Here is a 22,701-nt window from a genome sequence, read left to right as displayed (position 1 = left end):
TGTATGTGATGTGTTTGTTTTGGGGGTTGCGTTACCGTTAAGGTTAGAAACTCGTAGTTGGAAACCGTTACTTAGACTGCTTTTGAAGCCTGTTGTGATGGCTTTGTGAGCTAACAGATGACTGATACCAGCATTCGGCGCCGGGATATCTTTTATACCAATCCCGGTTCGTCCCCGGCCCTAAGGCCGAAGATCCTACCGAAAGCAACAGCATCCCTGGCCTGTTAGTTGGAAATCCCCAAACAATTCTGCCATCCTTTGGTTCGCCTTCGGTGCAGGCGCGAATGCGATTAGGCGCGCCGGGTTAGAATTTATTTAATTAATTACACGTTTCGAACATGTCCCAGCGAAGGGATTGCAACGCACGCCTGAGCCGGGGCTCTTTCAAGTATCCGCGCAATATGCGGGTTTGCGTTCCACGTCTTCCTCGAACCTCGTGACGTACTCTTTTTCTTGCTGTGTCAAAATTAAAATGTTCAAACGATGTCACAGCAAATTTCATTATCAAACGCCTACACATTAAAGAAGGAGATGTTTACTTTAATCCTTGAAACATGCGCACAGTCTAAGGTCAAAGTTGTTCGATTTTTCAACCGTTAATGCAACCCTCCCAGCTACATTCACTTCCCTTTCAGTTGGAAGAAAAAACCCCAAACCCCACAACCGTGAATCGGCCACGAAATCGATCGGTAAACGACATTCGTAATTATTTTCGTGCCACCAGGATGGCAAGTTAATAATTTAGGACATCCAATGTCACGCAACCCCGTGTTGGTTGGCTGGGTTCGGTTTCAATGAAAACGGATTTATTGAGGATAGACCTTACAAAAAAACAGTGACACGCAAGGGAAGTGAAGGTCCTGTTTTTTTTTACTGCACTAATTTTATTGTTAACGAGAAGGTAGTTTATATTTCGTCCTGCTGGATCACCTGACAATGAATCAATCAATATTTACGAAGGTGACAACGAGAAGGACGATGCAGTAGGAAAAGCAGCAATATACTTCATTTCACCAAACCAAATTTGTGTTTATGACGTTCCCCCCCACCCCCTCTTTTTTCGATGCTTCTCGACTGATAACGGTCCATCGTTTGTGATGAGCCCTAGGAAAAAGGTGTAGGGGACTTTTCCGACCGTACAAGTTGCGCCATTGAAACCAGAGAATGATGATGGTGGGGTGTCTCCTATCAATCAGCACACTGGACCGTGCCGCTTTACCGACACACACTACCATCATTCATCTTTCGAATGGCCACATAAAGAACCGCCGATGGCCACGGTGCTAGAAGGGCACGGTGCAGCCCTTGGCGAGGCGTTCAACATGTCGAATGTATGGAATTATCATCAACGCGGCATGCAACAGCGTTCCCGATGGCCGCCAGGAATCGATACGGCAGGCAAGGCGAGGAAGGAACGTGCAGAAGGGACGTTGCTGGCCGTTCGTTCGTTCGAACCGGCCATCAGTGGGTCAGTTTTTCCACGGCACTCGAGTGTATTGGTTCGTATTGAAATTGGAAAAGTGCCGTTTCAACGCGAGAAGGAGTTTGACACAATTATTATAAAGCTTCACATTAATTGCCATTAGTTGGGCTTTGTTCCATTAAAAAATATTGGACAGCGTCTATAGTCGGTTTTAAGTAAGTCGAGTTAACCAGTTTAGTAAGTAAGCGTGCTGCACTTCTTTAGTTACTAAAATATGTTAATTATACTTTGAATTTAGTCGGTTCATAACTTTTATACCATAAACTTTTACGAATGTCTGGGGATTTGTTTCTTTCACGTTATTAAAGAAGTCTTGCCTTGATCATTTTATTAAATATAACAAAACAACATGGTTCTAATATGCCTTTTACAATTTCGCAATTTTCATTTCCGGTTATCCCGTTTTTCGTGGAAAAAGTTTATGGGATAATTTGTCAATAGTTGCGTTGAATTGATATGGTCTCATCAAGTGCTCCATACTAGGGGTCGGCATATGTTTCCTGAATAAGGTCATATGATGAAAAAGGACCCGAAACAGTGCGCCAGAATTTTTTGAGATAAAATATTTGAAATTTATTTATTAACAATTTTTACCATGCCGTATTTTCGTTGAACTTTATACTTCTTCAAAATTTAAATTTTGGTTCGTTGTACTATAAATTGATTTCTTTATGTATACCTGAGATTAATCAGTTACTCAACTAATGGTGTCTATTCTAGTCAAGTATCACGTTGTTCGAAAATCAAATGTTCGTAAATCTTCTTTCGATAGATCGATACTATATCGAGGCTTTACTGGCTTATTTTCAGTAAGTAAAGCAACTCAGCGTAGGGAAGTTTTGAATATTGTGGCATATTTTACTTCATAATGGCGTTAAAAATTGCATTCTGTGCAATTCATTTGGTGTACCTTAATATTGTCCCGGTTTGGTTTAGTTTTAGACTTTAGTTTTTAATACCTTACCGTTTTCGCTTCACATGCTGCTATATATGAGCACATTTACTTCTTTCATTTGTCTTGAATAATTTTGTCTTGGAGTGAAGAGAAGCCAGCAACTGCATCAAATTATTTCGTCACGAAATGCCGCCCGGCGCTTAGCTCATCCATTGCACAAAGAATTATAATTCTTTCGTCATAACGATGTCATGCATGGGATTTAAAAACCACGCGCGCGCGACCCGCTTGCGCACGCAACACGTGGTGTGTTGCGCGACAAAGTTTCAACGGAATTCTGCGCTGCGTTTAACGCACTGCGCAAGCTGCTGGATTTAATCTTTTTTTTTTGTGGTACTGTTTGTCCCCAGCAGTAACACCAGTAAAGTGCTAAATGGAAGGCTGGACCTCGCCGTCCGATAGCGGACGATATCTTCGATTGATAAAATCGTCCCGCGACTTTCCGCGCAAGATCTCTGGCGTAGCGCATGAACGCACGCGTGGTCGTAGATGTTGGTGATGGTGGTCGCGCACACGCCAACATGTGTTCACGCTGAGCCGCTTCAACAACCAAAGCACCGTCCATTGAGCGGCAACTCGAGCGGCCGGCAGGCAGAGACCGCACTTCAGTCCGGTTCGGTTGACTGCAGCGGACGGTTGCGAGCGCACGAGAGGTCCCGGAAGTCGGTGCTCCGGTGCATACGTCGAGCGTCATCAGTGTGTGTGTGTGTGTGCGTGTGGCCGCACGGTGGTGTTGGCAGGCAAGAAGACGGAAAGAAAAGTGCTTCAGTTGCAGTTGCAATTGCACCTTGAAAAAAGGGGCGAACACAAACGGAAGGCACCAAGAGAGGAGGGAGGAAAAAAAAGGTACGGCGCAGTCGAAACAGGGTCCCGACAGTGTGTTATTATGCGGCTATATGGGGTGGTTTAGGGTCGACTGAAGAATACGTCTGCTTATCGCAAACCCACCACCGCTCGGGCTTCGGCACCCGGGGACGGAAGTTGGGTTATTCCTTGGCCGCGTGTGTGTTGTCTCAAGTGCTGCTGCTCGGTTGTGCCAGTTCAAAACCTTTTTAGAAAAACGGAAAATACAACCACATTGTGATGGTTGAGAAAATCGGAATCGGTAATAGTTTTTCTAAAGCTGGAGGCGTGTGGTTCGAGTGGGCGTCCGAAGTCCCGACGACTTCGTCACGCGGAGGTGCTTTTCTAGAGTACGTGTGTTTAGAAGTTAGCAAAAGACACGCAGCGGCGGGCGCGCGCGTCTGGGAGAGAGCGTCGAGAGTATCATCCCTGTATAAATAACTTCACCGATGGGGGCTAGTTAAAAATATCTCCATTCCCTTGGTGATCTTGATCGTGGATGCTGCGAGGCAGCGACGCATTCTCGAGAACGTTTGGAAGGAAGGGAGGAGGTGGAAATGAAAGCGAATGGTTGTTCAAACAAAAACCTCTCTATGCTGCAGCGGTGCGCGGAAGAAAGGGCCTTCAAAGCGAAACATGGAGAATGAAGAATGTTTGGGAAGAATGACGCTAACGGGAAGAGGTTTGGGAGATTTAAACTTTCCACAGCTGTGAGTATGTTTTTGTCGGTGGTATTGACACACAAGTGTGTTACGCATATGCCCATCACTGTAATTATAATAGCTGTGGAAGTGGACCAGTACAACTCGAGCGATTCGTCCGTCAGCGTTGGCCACGAGGATAGTGGAAGGCACCAGGAGTCTATACGGTTGGCCTCAGTCGGTCGTACTCCATGGCGCGTAATTAACGTCCATTAACGCTGCTGTTAACGATATTCTGAGTTGCATCCGAGGGCACACAGCCACGAGCCATCGGTTGTTCCATGTCGTGTATTTCAATGTTGTTTCAAAGGGACGATCAAAACATGGTTCTTGTTTGCTCCCGATCCCTCCATCACACGATCGAGCGTTATCAGGCCGAACGCAATGGGCGTGAATTTGATAGCTCCCCGGGTCGATCCCTGACCCATGTCCGTGGGTCATCAAAGTCCGGCTTTTGCCGTGCTGTGTGATCGTTGCCAACGTCAGCGTACCAGACGGTTGGAAAAAAAGTGTGCCTTTTTTTTCATGCTGCACTACTTAGGCTACTTGATCATGGTGCTCGTGATGGTCTTGCGTTACATAACGTTACAGTAAACCGCTCCTGCACTAAATACGTCATCGTGGTCGTGGTCTGCGGGAAAACGCATGCCATGTACGGTCGCCCCCGCGAACGAGATGACCCAGTCACGTCGTGGAAAATTATTGCCGATCGATTTATCGCTTATGTGACGCACGCGATGCTTCTCTCGTTCGCCAATCGGTCACATTTTATCAGCAGCGTCAGATAGCAGGCCATAACCGAAAAGAGGCACGTTTTCTTGAGCCCGTTCGGTATCGTTCGGTTTGGTTTGGGGCACGATTTTCAGGTTCACGGCGTGGCAATTGTTTTCTCGCCGGATACGATAAGACGATGGATCCATGTTTGATTTTCCACTTGACGTGTCGGGTCTAAGTGATTCGGTGCACTGCCGCGCGTCCTTTGTGGCGTTACATCTCAATCTGTGTCGTATTGAGAGTGTGAATCGAAAGTCGAAATTTTAACCTCGAATATTTGTTCTAAAACGTTGGGCAATCATTTTAGGTTTGGTTTTGGAATTTGGGTTGCGATATGATCTTTGTTACCTAGAACCTCCGAACGTTGGGTATGCGAGGAAACCCTCTCCCAACCATACAGTTAGACAAACAACATAAAATATTGCGTGTGTTCCTCCAAGGTTCACCGTTATCTCGTTTTTCGTTTCGGGATATCACCGCATGGCGTTTATGTAGAAAATAACGCATGTGGATATGTGTATCTGCCTGTACATCCAGCACCAAGTGCATTGCTCTGGAACCAGTTTTCTTTGGATGTGTCCGTTTTTTCCGAGCATGTTCTTTTTTCCATTTTCTCGAGCAAGCCACGCGGTCACCAAAAGTCCCTCACCCAAGCGTAGCGTGCAGCTGATCACGTACTACCTTCACGATCGACCGCGAGCCAGTTCGATCAAACGGGGCCACACACAGGGACGATGGATATTTGCAAACATACTGCATTGAAGCGTTTGTTTGTGTATGCGTTATGTTTTTGTTTTTAGGCAGGCCTTCTTCCGCAAGCGGCGCCATCGGTGGGCTCCTGATTTACTCATCAACTTTGGATGAGCTAAGTCCTACTGCGGCGGCGTCTGTCTGGAGCTGGAACGTCACGTAGTGCGGGCTCGTCTTGTGTCAATATTGAAGATAACACCCGGCCGGAAGACAGGCGAGTGTTGAAGACATCGCCAAAAACAAAAAAAAAATCCAGCCTGGGGGTTGTTACAGACATCAACCATTCGCTGCAGCATGACGCAAGACGGTAGATCAAGTTCAGCTGCGAAACTACACGTGATTATTGACGCGCGCGAGTCACCCGCTCTCTGGCCTGCGTGCCCCTCCATTTCTGCCACCGTTTGTTTTTTTTTTTGCGGGCGGGATAAGTTTCAAGACGCTCACGACCGCCGACCAGGGATCGGATTGCGTCCTCGGCGCTGCGCTGGCGTTATCCTAAAATTAGACTATTGGTCGCTAGCATCGTTCAAGATCAGTCCGGTTGTGCGCCGGATGGGAAAATGATTTGGCAAAGGAAAAACAACAAACACGCAAGGTAAAACACGCCGAAACGAAGGGACGGGCCACTGTCAGCCCACTGTCGGGCGGGCGTCAGCAGTGACCCATTTGTGTCGGGAAGTCCTTCGGCGCACGGATTCCCACTTCAATCCCGGTATACCGGTTTGGCCCGGGGGAAAGAATTTTTTGACTTATGTTATCGGCAGACTCGATTCGTTTTGGCTATTTTAAAGCACCGAAAAAACGGAACCCCACTTTGGTTGCGTAACCACTCGTTGGTTCTGCGAAACGACCTTTGCACACAACGCACCTTGCGCCCGGAACCGGCTCGAACCCTCTCGGGTGGGTGGTTGGGTTGGTTGAGAATCGATATCGACGTATGTTTTTTATGTTTCGTTTTGTTTTGTTCCTCACAAAACTGGTGATGATGGAGTAAAATTGACGTCAATTAGCAAATTTTTTTTCTTCTACATAATGCTAGAACGTCCTTTTCGGACAGAGGGATGCTGATGTTGGGGTATTTTTTTTTTCTCATTCAACTGCTTCTCCTACTGATGGATATGAGAATAATGAATATTTTTAGAGTTCCCCGGGTGCTAAACACAGCAATACCGTTGAGGAGTCGTCGACAGGGTTAAAGGAAAAGCAGTCCGAAACATGTATCGGGCGTTGACTGATTTTCATGGTCAATATTTACCAGTCAATCATGGACCAGCTGAGAAATGCACCCAAGGGCCAATGTCCAACTCTCTAGAGCATTCAAGAAGGTTCAATGTTCCTCAACAAGAGCAAGTTCGGGAGGATTTCGATGCAAACCATATTTTTAGCCATCGATCATTGATAAGATAAAGGTTTTTCCCCTTGCGGTCTTTGGCTATCGCGATCAGGAAAACATCGAGGTTTGCTAAATCCAAATTAATCACTGTTTAATGTACCTCGTTAACACCACTGACCGGGGTTTACCTTTATCAAATCTAAGTCCCAACGAAGCCCGATGTTTAATCGCACGTAAAGTCACCGCGCGTGATAAGCGCGTAGTGAAAGTGACTATGGTGAATGGAATGATGCTTAGTTGCCTGCTAATATGTTTTCTCATTAAATATTTTAAAATCCCCACTGTCCACAGACCCGTTATGTCACCATTCGAACCGGCGGACAATGTTTCGAACTAGCTTCATCTCGCGTTCCACAGTCGTGCGAGTAAACAGGGTACGGCAACTTCCTCCTTTTCCTGCCGGGGGGGTCCGCCATGTTTGGATCTGGTTGATAAGCGCTATCGCGACCAACGAGTCGGCCCACTCGGGGCGAAGAGTGAATCTTTAAATGCTACATCGTTTGCTTTGCAGCGATGTGTTAAGTGGACATTTTAATTCATTATTCACTGGCAAACAATGTGTTGGAGGGTATCAAGTACCTGCCAACTGGTCTGCGGTTCCAGAGCGTCAGGTCCGGAGTCCAGATAGGTTGGTTCGCTTGGTGCGTCTCGGTTTAATCTCTACGAGAAAGACCTTTGAAACGCGCATTGTCACGCATTCCTCCCAGAAGTAAACGCTACAGCACGGCGCCATTGATAAGCGAGAAGATTGCGTTTCAACACTTTCGGTTTCTACACACCTGGAACCTGGAGTTCCGGAACTCGAAGTTTGCGAATTCATCGATCTCCTATCTGGGATGAATGGAAGAATGGGTCCGGTAGTATGCCGTTCGCTGCCGTGAATTTCATTACCATGCAAATAAGACCACGCAAAGATTGCTTCTGCGTCCAGGTGACACAAGAGCTAACAGCCGGTTGCTGGGGATACCTTCGCTGAGGAACTGGTTTTTGAATAAAAACTGAAACCAACAGTCGCTCCCAGGGCGCCCCCTGCCCCCGGCAAGCAGTGCCTTGGTCAAGTTCAGTGTCACTGTTGGTAGGCGCAGCTTCCAAGCCGATTCAACGATGCAGGCGAAACAGGTTTGCCAGAGCCATAAATCGGTAGTCCTCTATGCAGAGCAATGTTATTGCCATCCACGATAGAAGGAGTTTTGCACATGCTGACATGTAACGCCACAAACAGCGGTCTGATAGTGGGCTCCAGCTTATCGATAAAAATGAAAAACTTCCGTGTTGGTAAAATTCCACATGGCGGACATAAAATCCCACTTGCGCCGAGAGTAAAGGAACGCAATAGCATTTGTTGTGATATCTGCTGACATAGAAGACGACGATGGCGACTGCGACGCTTGTTTAGACTTTGTATGTCGCATCAACATAGCCCGTAAGGGTTCCCATTACTAGCCACAAGGCAATTCTAGGAACTGCATTCCAAAGAACGCCTTTCAGAGAGGGAAAGAGAAAAGGGGGAAGATAGGAGGGCACGGTGGCTGTACAAGAGTTGATGAGTTGGCTTGTAAATCATGATTTCTTTTCCATTTGCTATGGACAGTAATGGACGATCGTAATTACATCTGCTGCATTTTGTTTCAACCTGGAAAGCAGATTGTGAGTATCAGTTATGTACATTTAAAGACGTAACCTTCGAAGCTCACATTTGTTGTTGGGTTTTGCAAATGACATATTTATCGAAAAGTATAGAAAACACGTTTTTCATAACGTGCTGTGAACAACTATAAATAGTATTCACTATAAATAAATAACAAATCAAACTATAAATAGTATTCAACTATAAATAGTATTACAGTCAGGATCAACGTCAAGATCGAACAAGACTTGATATCGGAATTCATAAACTGTCTATTTCGGAAGTCGCTATCTTGGGTTTGGCTTTAAATATTTTGAATATATAGATAGCACAGGGATCGGCAAAGTCCGGTCCGGCAACTCCGGCCTGTAAGACAATTTTTGGTGTTTCGTACAAAAAATCCCATTTCAATTTTTCGGATTTGTTCACGATGTCAGGTTTTGTTTCTCTCCAAAAATGGAGGATTAAAAATGCTGAACGAGGTGTTCCTGGTATATGTTGAAAAACAAAATCACAATTCAACGAAAATAAGTATGGAAATGTTTTAAAAGTTTAACGACAAAATTTCAAATATTTTTTATCTTTTACCACTTTTTATGTAGCTTTACTATTTAAAAAGGTTATACTCTATTCAGACTTCGAGAATAGCAAATACGGTTCTATGGAATATCCTTGCGCGAAATGTTGTTGTGATTTTAATCAGGTTACATTAGTATAATTGTCGTCAAGGGTGAATATACTAATTGTCAAGGGTGATTATACTAATGTCGTGGTCTGTTTCAACACCAGAATTACTGCACTATGAAAGCTATATTGATGTTCTAACTTTATTCTCTACGCTACAAAGTTTTATAAAAATTATACTTGTTACAATAACCGAAATTTCTTAGTTAAGACGAGGGCAATAAGAAACCAAAGCGATTAAGGAAGTCCTCGATTGACTCAAATCCGGATCAGTTAGAGAATTGATTCAAATCCGGATCACACCGTGGAAGAGATATTTTATTTGCAACATTTGTATCTAGTAGCCACAAATTTTCCCCGTATGTGATAGACCCGTTGATTTTGTTTTTCTATTTGTGGTCCATCATCGTTCCTGGTTCCATTCAATGTAAAGAAATAAATCAAAACACTTCGCCAGCCCATTGATTCGAGTTGACGTAAGGCTTATCTTCGCGATTAGATTAAAAAAACTAAAGCCAGGTCGTTGTGAAACAATCAACAATTGAAGTTCGTCAATAATTGTGTTACCTAATCGCTTCGCTAGCAACAACACCCAACTCCGGCGAATCACAGAAATTGTTCGATTTGCGTCCACCGTGCTTCGCTGAAACTGTTTGGAATTTAAATTTGGTTTGATAACCTTTCAACCCTGTACACATACGCAATAACTTTGCCCAGAAAGTATCGCGAACGCACGCTGTGTTAAGGGCAATGTCCTGCGGGCTTCATCGAAACCAATTTTGATCAGAGCCGGTGCCGGTCATTGTTGTGATTGTACGATAATTGGAAAACAGTTCGTGGTCGACTGAATTGACGTTAAAAAAGTATACCAGGTCTGACAGAACTTTCCAACGTCATTTGTAAAAGATACTTGAAATTTTCTGTCCAGTATAGCGTCGTCGTCCCTTATTACTCGTCATTACTTGTACCAATTATTTTGCTTCTTTTCCGTTGCAGGACCAGTTTGCGGTCGCGGTTGAACCATATATGATCAGCTAAGGGTCCGGTTTTTGGAAATACAATGGCCGATCAGAAAGCCCTCGAAGATGCGGTAGCAGTGTAAGTAGCCCTTTCTCTCCTTTGGCGTTGGTTCGAAATTCGATTTCGAGGCCCGCAAGGAGATTGATTGAGTAATTGACTTTCTCGTTCTTGGCCCTTCGTTAATGGATGTTTTTTCTTTCCCTTTTCGGTATCCGCTTCCCGCAGCGAAGCGATGGCTGCTCCGCGCGTCGGATGCGGCCGGAGAACGACGAAGTTCATTGGCGCCTACTGGCGATCGCTGGTGGTCGTCCTCGCGCCGCTGATTGCCGCCCTCGTGTTCCTCATCGACAATTCGCCCGCCTACCGGTGCATGTTTGTCGTGCTGATCATGTCGATGTACTGGGTCACCGAGGCTCTCCCGCTGCCCGTGACGTCCATGCTGCCGATCGTGTTGTTCCCGTTGCTGGGCATTCTCGAAACCGACCGAACGTGCATGATGTACATGCGGGAAACGATGCTGATGTTCATCGGTGGCATCATTATCGCGCTGGCCGTCGAATTCTGCAACCTGCACAAGCGTGTCGCCCTGAAAGTGATCTCGGTGATCGGATGCAGCCAGCGGAGGCTCAACTTTGGCCTCACCGTGGTGACGATGTTCGTGTCGATGTGGATCTCCAACACGGCGGCCGTCGCCATGATGTGTCCGATTATGCAAGCTGTGCTAGAGGAGCTGGAGTCGGTAAGTGCCGAACGGCAAATTGCGGTGACGCCCGCTTCCGAGAATCGATCGTAAGGTAATTTAATTTGATCGTTTGTTTTTTTGCAGCAAGGGCTTTGCCAGATGTACGAACGTAAGAAGAAAACGAGCGAGGAGGAAGGCATGCTGGGCAAGCAGAAGGAGGATGATGAGTGAGTTGTCAATGGAAATGCAGTTTTTAATCTCCACGACGTGATCTCACCAATTTTTTTTTCCTTCGATTTTCGTTCTAATTCTAACCAGGCCTCCTCGACCGACCAAGACAACACTCTGCTACTTCCTCGGGGCGGCATATGCGTCAACCCTCGGTGGATGCGGAACTATTGTCGGTTCAGGTGTTAACCTAACGTTCAAGGGTATCTACGAGGGCCGCTTCCCGCAAGCACCCGGCATCGATTTCCCGAAGTTTATGTTCTACAACGTCCCCGGTATGCTGCTGTACACGTTCCTCACCTGGGTGTACCTGCAGTGGCTCTACATGGGAATGTTTAGGTAACCTTTCTACACACGTGCCGATCTCCTTTCGGAAGGGCTATTAACCATGTTTTCCGTTGTCGCTACTAACAGACCGAACAGTCCCGAGGCTAAGGCAGCAGATATCGGTGAGGAAGGTGAGCGGGTGGCAAAACGTGTAATTGAGACACGCTACAAGGAGCTGGGACCGATGACTTCGCACGAAAAAAGTGTCGCCTTTCTGTTCGTCGTGGCCGTCGTCCTGTTCTTTACCCGCGAGCCAGGATTTATCAAGGGATGGGCCGATGTTTTAGACACTGTGTAAGTTGCGCAAAAAAGCATGAGTTTATGAAAGTTAGTATTACCTCGAATGTATCCCCATTTATTTATTTGTAGTAAAATCAAGGATGCAACACCGGCCATGTTTATTGTCATCGCGCTTTTTATGATCCCGGCCAACTGGCGCTGTTTCAAATTTTGCACCTCAAACCCAGGTGAGCCCACGATTGAAAGGCAATCGACCGGACCGTCACTCATATCATTTCCTTACCATTTTTTAAGGTCGTCTCCCATCGGAAGCTACCCCCGGACTGATCACGTGGAAGTTCATCAACCAGAAGGTTCCATGGAGTCTTATCTTCCTGCTCGGTGGTGGCTTTGCGCTGGCCGAGGGCGGAAACAAGTCCGGTATGTCGACCCTGCTGGGACAATCGCTAGCCGGTCTGAAAACCCTTCCCCCACTGTTGCTGCTGTTTGTCGTCTGCCTCACTGCGCAGATCTTGACCGAGTTCACGTCGAATGTGGCCATTTGCAACGTGATGCTGCCCGTGCTGGCCGAGATGGTATGTTCGTTTAGAGGAGGAAGCCTTTGTAAAGTTTCGTCTTCTAATATGTCTGTTTTGTTTTACCCGTAGGCCATCGCAATCGAGATCCATCCACTGTATCTGATGTTCCCGGCGGCCATGTCATGCAGTTTCGCCTTCCACATGCCAGTAGGAACGCCCCCGAACGCGATCGTGGCCGGGGTGGGTAACATCGCCATCAAAGATATGGCGGTGGCCGGCATTGGCCCGTCGATATTTACGCTGCTCGTCATTTGGGGCAGTTTTCCGACGTGGGGAACCGTGGTGTACCCGGAGCTGCTATCGTTCCCCGACTGGGCCCGACCGGTCGTGGCGAACGTGACGGCGAGCCTGTGAAGCCTGTGAACCTTTAAATAGTGCTAGAAGTACTTCAGATTAGGATACAAGGAGGCATATCGAAAGTAGCCATAGGATTTTTTGTTGTCAGGATATTCGTATCAAGCCGTGTGCCAAAAGTGATCCGGAGACCGTAGCAGGCTATTAGTTCAGGACGGATGAAATTTGTGGTGCATTTAGTAGAACGACCGAACAGCCAAACCGAAGGAAATAGATATTTGGTTCTAGTTCAAACCGGACTACCGCATTTCTGCTGCAGCTTGCCAGTCCGTGCGAGCTTCAGCGAGGCTTAGGAACCAAACAAAGCTTGCTTTATTTTTCTCGTTTTGGTTAAAAGAACTGGAGCTGTTGGAGTATATTTTCCCTATATTAATGTTATCATCCATCCGCTGCTACTTTCCGCAGCGTAACAGACAATTACCGTCGGTCGAATATATGATTGGGACTGCTGCGTACTTTAGCGACAAATGGTGCAGCTTGCCTCCAAGTGCAATTTCGTGTTAGTCTTCCATAGTGCACCTGTCCTCGGGGGCAGAGGCGAGTAGCATAATTCGTAGCAAAAAACGACAAACAACAAACAAAATCGAGCGAACAATGAACTACTTAGCGTAATATGGCGAACCGCGGTGGGGCTTTTGGGGATCGTTTACCCGGTTCCGTTTCCGTTTCTTTCGAACGAGATGCCTTTAAAGGGTGGATATTTGTTGAGGACAAAATAGGAAACGATAACAAAATGTGTAAGCCGTGGCAAAACGAAGCTAGATCTTAGTGACATAAATTAAATATACAAATACCGTTTACGAACCTACCAGCCTGGGGTTGTTGTGTGTCGTTAGGGTGACGTCCCAAGGACCAGCCTTCGGTTGAGATGAGACGTAAGTATGCTTCATTGATCTTCAACACCGGATGGACATGGCATTGATTAAATTCCCGATGACTTAATGTGCGCTGAATGTTGCAGCAGAACTGTGCAAAGTCTTATCGCTCGCTTCCCTACCGTCCCTCGAAACCCCCGGCCATCGATTAGTGCATTATCTCCTTGGGCGAAAGAAAAGTTATTTCTTTCCTCTGTTCGGTTCCCTTGATGATCTTTTAATGATTGAACGTTTCCCCGTGCGGTGTAACTGCGTTGTAGCCTTCGTGTCTAAACAATTACTTGATCGATTTGTGCCGCACGACTGTACTAAAACGGTTGTACTAAACTTCGCAAATGGCCGCCAGTGGCGACTCGGCGTTATCTGTGGTGCAAATTGAATTTCCTTGGTTTACAAACAGTGCAGATTTTACACGCCATGTTTGCAAAACAAGGGACCACTCGGTTGCAATGCCGCCGGAAAGACCTGTAGGTCGTGACGTACAACATGTGTTTTGCAAAATATTTACTCCATTTGAACATAAGCGAGAGGCGGTAGGTTTTTTAGAATGCACCCATCTATGGAATCTATGTCGCCACGTGTTCTGGTATTGGAATGGCGCTCTAATGCTATTCGGATGCGTTGATCAGCGAACTGCGAGTTGGACACGCTTCGTTTGATGTCATCGGTGCGGGGACTTTTACAAATCGCATATTACATCCCGCACTGATCCTTTCACTAATTAAGTTCTAAACCGACGTCAAAAGTGCACTATCGAGTTTCCGCGAGTAGTAGGCAGTGGAATAGGCTCCAATTAATGACCCACAATCGTAAACGAGCCGAATTATTGAAGGTAAAATCGCCCCTTGGACGGTGACCACACGATTCACACAACGAAGGCGACGTGCCTGAAATTAAACTCACATCACGGCAAGGCCGATTGCCTGCGCTGTAGCCGTGAATGCCATCGTAACGGGCCCCCTTAAACGTGCTTCCTGTTTTGATTGGTCGCCCTTTGGGCGCCTGCAACGTGCGCAATGCGCGTTTAGTGATCCTCACCCCGACGCCCAGCGCGGTTCGTACACCCTTTGGACGTTGTACCAGAGCCCAGCATTGCAGTTTGTGGATGACGTAGATTAACTTATTTGTAGCTGCCAATCTCATGGGGTGTTATCTGTTATGTCTTCCGAAGAAGATGACATTTTTTGTTTCGGGAAATTTCAAATACGTTAACGAACTTTGAAAAATCATTGAACAACGCAATTCCACTAAGTGCCCTTCAACTGGAGCACCCGAGGGGTCTTGACAAGCCATTGAACCTGTTCTTTTTTTTTTCTCCTCTGTGCCATGCCTGGAAGAGATTATGTCGCAGCGTTTGCATTCAAATCGCCCATTGGCGATTTGTCCCGTCAATAATCGACAGGAAGTGCGCGTGCTCGATAGGGGATATAGAGGGTGGACGTACAAGTTTCCAGCCCGGTTTCGGTTTCAGTTTGGACGAGTTTTAAACGGAAAATATTGAATAATCCGCGTACGCAATGGATGGCTTTGTTAGGCGTAAAGTAATCGTATCTAATCGTAATCTTATTTAAAAATGAAGTGCGGTTAAATATCAGCCAGTTATCGCTGACGGATAGGGCGGCACTTAACCTTATAATAGTTTTACAAATTTAGGTCATTAAGGCCGTCGGCGATAAGAGGTGTAAAGAGCGTTGGACGAAGCTGGAAAATCCAATCGGCAGTTGGTTTCCGATCCGTTAACGTTGCTTTTGATCTAATCTCATATTAAACGGAGCTATTTATCCCTCCAAAATGTAACAAAAACGGGCATCCAGAACTGTTCGTTCCGCCTCTGGGCCTAAGATTTAAACAGCTGTGCGCAAGTACATCGACGAAACCTCCGTCGGAATCTACCGCCGCCGACGACGATGACGATGACGACGTCGACGACGCCGCTGATGATGATCGTGTGTTGCCCCGCGGTCGTGTTCGCGGCCACTATCAGTCACAAAGGATGCTTTTTAGCGGTGGCCTCAGCACCGAAGCGTCTCATTCTGCTTCCGTCGATCGGAGCAAGCCGTCGTTCGTTCGATTCCGAAGGTTGCCCAGGTTTGCCGGGCAACAGCGCCGCCAACTGTGATCAAAGTGAGTCCAGTCCGTTTCGGTGGCAGACATCGGAGAGAGAGAGGTCTAGTACACCGCCTTTTCGGACGATAAAACTATCAGTCGTAACGCACCGGTGGAGAGTTGAGGATCAGAACGCGCCGCGTGCACACGACGAGAGTTTCGCAAGTGTTTCGGGGTTTCCGTGGATGTTCCCCGGTGTCGAGATCTGTTGCGGGAGTTCCGTTAATTGAACAATTGTGTGCGGTGGTGCCGGGATAGGCTGGTGGATTAGTGTAAGGTGTCGAGAATGGGGGAAACGACGGTGGTGCTAAGCAAAGAACAGCTCGGTCTGCAGCTGGATCAAAGCCAGTGAGTGATATTTTTAGGCCACGGAAGTTCTCGGGAAGATTTGCTTCAAGTGGTTTGCATGCGTTCGCTCCGGTTGTCGATTTACCGTGACTTAATTTCATCGCCTACAGGACACAAACACCGACAGGATGTGGCCACCGGATGACGCTGTTCATGGGCGTCTACTGGAAGACGTTGCTGGTGCTGCTGGTTCCGTGCCTGGCGGCGTTAGTTTTCCTCGTCGACACGACGCCCGCGTTCCGGTGCATGTACATCGTGATGGTGATGGCGGTGTTCTGGATCACCGAGGCACTCCCGCTGCCGATCACGTCCATGCTGCCGATCGTACTGTTTCCGATGATGGGCATCCTGGACACGAACAGGACCTGCATGATGTACATGAAGGACACGATGCTGATGTTCATCGGTGGCATTGTGATGGCGCTCGCGGTGGAGTACTGTAACCTCCACAAGCGAGTCGCCCTCAAGGTGATCTCGCTGGTCGGGTGCAGCCAGAGGCGCTTGACTTTCGGGCTGACCGTGGTGACAATGTTCGTTTCGATGTGGATCTCCAACACGGCCACCGTGGCGATGATGTGTCCGATCGTGCAGGCCGTCCTAGAAGAGCTGGAATCGGTGCGTAATGTCGCCTGGGTGCGTTGCTCCTTTTTAACCACGGTTCTCTTTCCCTCTCGCTCTCCCTCTCTCTCCAATTCCAGCAAGGACTGTGTCAAATCAACGAGAAACCAAAGTCTCTCGAAGGACACTCGGACCACGAGGAAGAGTAAGTGTTCGCCGTGGCGAAGGTAATGTTCCGGCTTTCGGCCAAGGTAACCCGGCTTGTGTTGTTTTCGTCCGCAGGCTTCCGCGACCGACCAAAATAACGCTCTGCTACTACATCGGCACGGCGTACGCGGCCACCTGCGGTGGAGTGGGAACGATCGTCGGTTCCGGCGTTAACCTTACGCTGAAGGGAATCTACGAGAGTCGGTTTCCGGATGCGCCCGGTATCGACTTCCCTTCGTTCATGTTCTACAACGTCCCGGGCATGCTGATGTACACGTTCCTTACCTGGGTGTACCTCCAGTGGCTATTCATGGGAATGTTCAGGTAACGATCGATGGTGATGTTGGAAAGACAACACGTTCCTTTTAATTCCCTTCCCCCCCGTTTTCGAGCAGACCGAACAGCCCCGAGGCACGGGCGGCCAACATTGGGCCGGAGGGTGAGGCTGTGGCAAAACGGGTCATCGAGACGCGCTACAAGGAGCTTGGACCGATGACGTCGCACGAAATCGGTGTGGCCTTTTTCTTCGTACTTTCGGTCGTCCTGTACTTCACCCGCGAACCAGGCTTCATGATGGGCTGGGCTGATCTCATACCGAATGTGTAAGTAAGAGCCCTATACCGTTGTGACATGAATATTTCCACGACACGTGTTCACTCTCCGCGCAGGAAAATCAAAGATGCAACGCCCGCCATTTTCGTGGTGATCATGCTGTTCATTGTGCCGGCCGACTGGAACTGCTTCTCGTTCTTCCGAAAATCTGGCGGTAAGTACGCGAGCTTTTAAAGTTTAATTTTAAATCATTTTAGTTTGATTTCATTAGAAAAACCTACCATTTATACTCTAATAAGATTGATTCTTTGAAATTTTCATAAATTTATTGCCGTATTTATTGTTAGCGTATTTTTAACTCCCCTTGCTCTTCTCTTTAACCTCCTCTTTCTCTCCTCTTGCTGCGCTCTTTAAAATACCTCTTGGGTATTTTTAACTCCAAAATTCGACATTATTTCAGTTCAGTTTCATTTCTTTTAATCATTTCAATCATGCTTAACTATTTTAAGTGTCATTTCATTCTTTAACTTCGCAGAACTTTATTTCTATTGTTAGGCATTCTTAGTATAAGCTATATTTATTGTTTTATTTCAGGAATGCTCTTATATTTAGCATTGAAATCTTTTATATTTAAAAATTGTTTGGCCAAATTTGAATTTTCAGTTGGAAATAGCTGGAAAAAGAAAAAATGAAACAACAATATGCTAAAACAGTAAGCATAAATCGAACTGTAAAAACACATTTTTTAAAGGTGAACATTTGAAACTTAATTCAATGAGTGAGTTACCGGTTCGGAAGTCCTAATTTCACAGACGTTGGAAGTTAATTTATGCTTAATGTATCTTGTTACTGTTTAGGGCATATTTTAAATTTCAACCACAAACAGATACAAAAGTTACTTATTTCATGTTTCTGGGAGTGGAATCATAATAGCTCACCGCACACGTTGAGGAGCGGTAAGCGCGAGCATAGATCATCGTGTTGCCCACCTCTACTCAAAGGAGCTTTCGCGGAGCTTTTTAATTGTTTCCAATGAGCTTACATTCGTTATCCGCTGAACAACTTTCAAATGTATTTTCATCTTATTTTATGATCAACCCCTGAAAATTCACGCTTCGTATAGATAAACATTGATGCAACCTTATAAGCTAAATTGTAGAAGCTGAGGATTTGACTTTAATCATAAAATTGAATCATGTCTGTTGGATAACATTCGGGGCAAACATGACCGCCATCGAATGATGCAAAGCTCACCGGTTCGGGAACGATCGTTGACCATCTCTTCCCTCCCTCTCGTAGGTCGTCTTCCGCGCAGAGCTTCCCCAGGGCTTATCACATGGCGTTTCATCAACCAGAAGACACCGTGGAGTCTGCTCTTCCTGTTGGGCGGTGGATTTGCGCTGGCCGAGGGTGGTCGCACTTCCGGCATGTCCGCTCTGCTCGGTCAATCGCTGGCCGGGTTGAAGGTGCTTCCCCCACTGCTTCTCCTGTTCGTCCTCTGCCTTGTGGGCGAGTTCCTCACCGAGTTTACCTCGAACGTGGCCATCTGCAACGTGGTACTACCGGTACTGGCGGAAGTGGTAAGCATATTTTCTCCGCAACGTCCAAAAATCAACCGTGTCCGAGGGACACACTACAGCCGACAAGAGACTCATAACGTTTGCATTTTCCTGCGCAGGCCATCGCGATTGAAATTCATCCACTGTACCTCATGTTTCCGGTGGCGATGGTGTGCAGCTTCTCCTTCCACCTACCGGTCGGTACACCCCCGAACGCGATCGTGGCCGGGGTGGGCAACATTCGCATCAAGGATATGGCCGTGGCTGGCATTGGACCAACCGTGGCGACCCTTCTTATCAGCTGGGCCATGTTTCCGACCTGGGGCAGCATCATCTATCCGGAGCTCGCTACCTTCCCCGACTGGGCAAGGCCACTCAACAACTCGGCGTATTAACCGCACGGGGAGGGAGCGTTGTATTTTTAGCTGTTGTGTACGTGCCATTCTAAGTAAGCGCTAGTTAAGTTTTATGATTACCAAGAGTTGATTAAAATGTTGAACGATAGAATGCCGCCGGTCGTTTGTCTTTCCTTTCCTTGCATTGTTGTAAACAACTATTCAAATACGCTGACTTTAAGATGCTAATGGGGAAGCACACAATTGTGATAACACAACCGGACGTGAGCAATAACACATCCTTTGTACGATCTTCGTACGATCGCACATCAAAAGCTACCCGGTTGCATCAAACTGATGTTTATTGATTAATTTTGCGCCCACCCTGGAGACCTTCGGATGTTTGACACGTGTCAAAATATGACTTCACCGGAAGGTTCTTTTGAAATTCAAGCAAACAACGGGACGAATTCGCGACGTTCGTAACTTTTACTACCCGGCACTTGTTGAGTCTCATCCGAGTGGACAATAATCTCCCCCGTTGTAGCACGGAAGCTTCTGTTTGTCCTTTTCCGGCCGCTCGATCCCAACCTGACCTCCATCCTCGTCGACGCAGTAGCACTCTCCGCGACGGCACGCCAAACTTTTGTAGTTACCATTGGGGCAGCATTCGGGAACCTCCAGACTTTTGCTATCCAGCAGCAACTTCCTCGCCTTGGCACACTCTGTAGGGTTGGTGAAGAGGGGGAGAGTGTATTATGCTGATACCGAAGGACTGGGGTCAAAGGGAGTTTGAAGGTTTCACGGGTTCGTTAGTGAACTCACTGCAGTTCATGGTCGCGGCGAGGCGCGTGTTCCGCGGTGCCTGGAAGTTCTCGATCATGGCGCCGTCCTTGTCCGCGCAGTACTGGTAGCCGCCGGTCGGATGGAGCTGAATGCGATCGTAGAAACCGTCCGGTTGGCACACGTCACGGTCGAACTCGAGCACGTTGAAGTCGTGGTCGGTGAACTCGACGATGTCGTAGATTTGGGCGAGCTTCACGGTTTCGCAGTCCCGCAGGTAGGTGAAGTTCTCGTGGAGCCGCTTGTCAACTGGATGGAGGCAAGAGAAAAACCGATACATCAAGCTTTTTCGGTGCGCCTTTGGGGCCTTACATACAGCACGGCAGAATGGAAACCCCCTTGGTGACGTTCCGCAGATCGGACGTCGGCTGGCCGGTGTGCATGTCGACGCAGACGCACATATCGCCGACGCACTGCAGCTGATCGTAGGATCCTTTCGAGTCGCACCGGGCACTCAGCACCGGATACTGAGAGTTAAGCAGTTTGCGAGCCTTCGCTGCCAGTCGGGAACATTCTGTAAATTACGCAAAAAATGCCAGTGTTCTGAAGGATTAATTTGAGGCTGATTATAATCCAAAGGTAATATATTACCACATCTCATCGATATCTGTATGTTGGCGGTATGGACGGCCTCCCCAAAGATCCTGTTCCCTTCATCGTCGACACAGAAGCATCTGAAAAGACGAATCAATAAAAGCATATTTTGTGGATTATAGGTCCCATAATTTTCACTTTTAATATTTTAGGATTATTACACTCATGAATTTAGTTATAATTCTACAACAATAGAGTAAATTGAAGATTATTTTTTATGCTAAATTTAACAAAGTGCAGGAATTTAGCAACAAAGAAAACCAAGTTGACCACCCCTAAAATGATTTTTAGCGGTCATTTTGACCACTATTTTTAAGACGCTATAACTTTTCTGTTTTTGAAGATTTTTCAAATCTGTACTCGGTTGTTTTTAATTATACTTGTTGACTATCTTTTGATATTTGATAGAGCTAATTTGAGTTCTTTTCATCTTTTATATTTACAAAATGTATAATATAAATTTCAAAACAAAGCATGCGCTACAAATCAAATGCATTAAAAAATAAAACCATATTTTTGCAGTTACAAATAAATTGACCTCAAAGTTAAAAAATAATGCCAATTTCCATAGTAATGCATTCCACTTAACGCTCGCGTACAGAATATTTAATGGAACAAAGCACAGAATGGAAACAATCTATGGAAAATTAAGAAACCCGTAACTTCAAGGTAAACTCGTGGCGTCATTTGTGATCTCAAAAATATGAAAGCCATTTTTCATAGATGGCCTAGTATATAGCTTTTTAGTGGTTTTCAATTTACATTTTTATTTTTGAAAACATAAAAGTTCAAATGGATTAAAACTTCGTTCAATTCTATTTGTTTTGTTTTACACCAAGCTAGCGGAATGATCTTAAAAAGTTGAGAAGTAGCTTCGAAAAAGCGGTCAAAATGAGGGCTAAAAGGCATTATTGCAAGATTCCATAGGAATGTATTCTAGTGCTAAACCATTCAAGCAAGCAAGTGTTTTCAAATTGCTGGAAAAATAATTTATAAGTATCACATTGTTTGTGTGTTGTTATCATCAAGAGTTTAAAGAAGGTTCAATTACGTCTGACCCGGTATACAGCGCACTGGTTGGAAGTTTCCATCACCGTCGCACTCCGGCCGCTGCATCAAATGGCCAATGAGGCCAGCCTCCCGTTGATCATCGTATTCCTTCTGAGCGGTGAAACATTTGCTTGATTCCAGCACTGGAAATACAAAAGGAAAGAAGCAACCATCGTCACCTCATAAAGAAACCCTGCGATTGGAGGTGAGATCAAAAAGCGACTCACTCGGCTGACAGGTCGGATGTTCGTCCCCTTCGCCCACCTTGCAGTACAGTCCCGGTCCGCAGATGCCCGCCGGCACCGGATAGCCCAGTCCACCCACGGAACAGTCGTCGCCGAGACGCAGATTCTCGACGCACGTCTGGCAGCAGGAGCAGGGCGTTGCGGACGGGAAAATGATGCCATTATGGGTGGAATTTTGCGCCCGACAAGCCGTCTTCAGCGTGTCGCATTGACTGTTTTCGCGATAGTTCTAGAGGAGAGGCATCAAACAGAGAAACAAACGCACGTACACATTTAATTTGTAGACTGCAACCAAGGCTTGTTGGCTCGGCCTCGCGTATGACTTACATCGCAAAAGTCATCGGTGCAGACGTAATTTTTTGCCAGCTCAATCTGAGCCCCGGCCAGCGAAAACACGCACAGCAGCAACAGGTTGGACAGCCGAGTCATCGTTTTATTGAACTGTTAAAATGTAATGCGATTTTACACAACTTTCTCCCAAACCGAAGATACTGGATCGCACATTCGGAGGCTTCACTTTCCACGGTTCGACTGTCACAATAAATTACCTTCTCATAAAGCGATTGCGGTGCAATCAGTGACAAGTCGTTCAAAGATAACGATAAGGGCGTTTGACGGCGTACTGATTCATTTTTCTTTTCATCTGGGCTTCGACTGCTAGTTTCACTTGGTGGTTAGTTATCTGACTTGGTTGTGAGTGTGCTTAAGTTTGTAAATGTGTTGATAATGTATTTTGCAATTACAATGTGTTAAATATTACTCATTTATTGAATGTTTTGCGACATACTAT

At 46.5% G+C, this 22,701-nt stretch overlaps 3 protein-coding genes across 3 annotated transcripts; 2 read left to right on the top strand and 1 right to left on the bottom strand.

The window, feature by feature from the left end:
* The first annotated feature begins 10,270 nt into the window (after positions 1-10,270).
* On the top strand, positions 10,271-12,639 carry LOC131294220 (protein I'm not dead yet-like). The gene is made up of 8 exons (XM_058322264.1): positions 10,271-10,308; positions 10,456-10,969; positions 11,057-11,139; positions 11,231-11,479; positions 11,555-11,761; positions 11,837-11,934; positions 12,002-12,282; positions 12,355-12,639. The coding sequence occupies exons 1-8, from the start codon at positions 10,271-10,273 to the stop codon at positions 12,637-12,639; spliced, it is 1,755 nt and encodes a 584-aa protein (XP_058178247.1).
* Positions 12,640-15,906: 3,267 nt separating this feature from the next.
* LOC131294219 (protein I'm not dead yet-like) lies at positions 15,907-19,239 on the top strand. The gene is made up of 8 exons (XM_058322263.1): positions 15,907-15,968; positions 16,079-16,583; positions 16,667-16,731; positions 16,809-17,057; positions 17,129-17,335; positions 17,402-17,499; positions 18,585-18,865; positions 18,964-19,239. Exons 1-8 carry the CDS (start codon positions 15,907-15,909, stop codon positions 19,237-19,239), a joined length of 1,743 nt encoding a protein of 580 aa, XP_058178246.1.
* A 453-nt stretch (positions 19,240-19,692) lies between these two features.
* On the bottom strand, positions 19,693-22,340 carry LOC131294216 (thyroglobulin-like). The gene is made up of 7 exons (XM_058322262.1): positions 22,239-22,340; positions 21,894-22,140; positions 21,668-21,809; positions 20,614-20,696; positions 20,339-20,536; positions 20,005-20,271; positions 19,693-19,904 (listed from the first exon to the last, which is right to left on the bottom strand). The coding sequence occupies exons 1-7, from the start codon at positions 22,338-22,340 to the stop codon at positions 19,693-19,695; spliced, it is 1,251 nt and encodes a 416-aa protein (XP_058178245.1).
* Positions 22,341-22,701: the final 361 nt, after the last annotated feature.

This window comes from Anopheles ziemanni, chromosome 2, assembly GCF_943734765.1.
Source record: "Anopheles ziemanni chromosome 2, idAnoZiCoDA_A2_x.2, whole genome shotgun sequence".
NCBI lineage: Eukaryota > Metazoa > Arthropoda > Insecta > Diptera > Culicidae > Anopheles > Anopheles ziemanni.
Note: the sequence above shows the minus strand (reverse complement) of the source record. Positions and strands in the feature narration are given on the sequence as shown.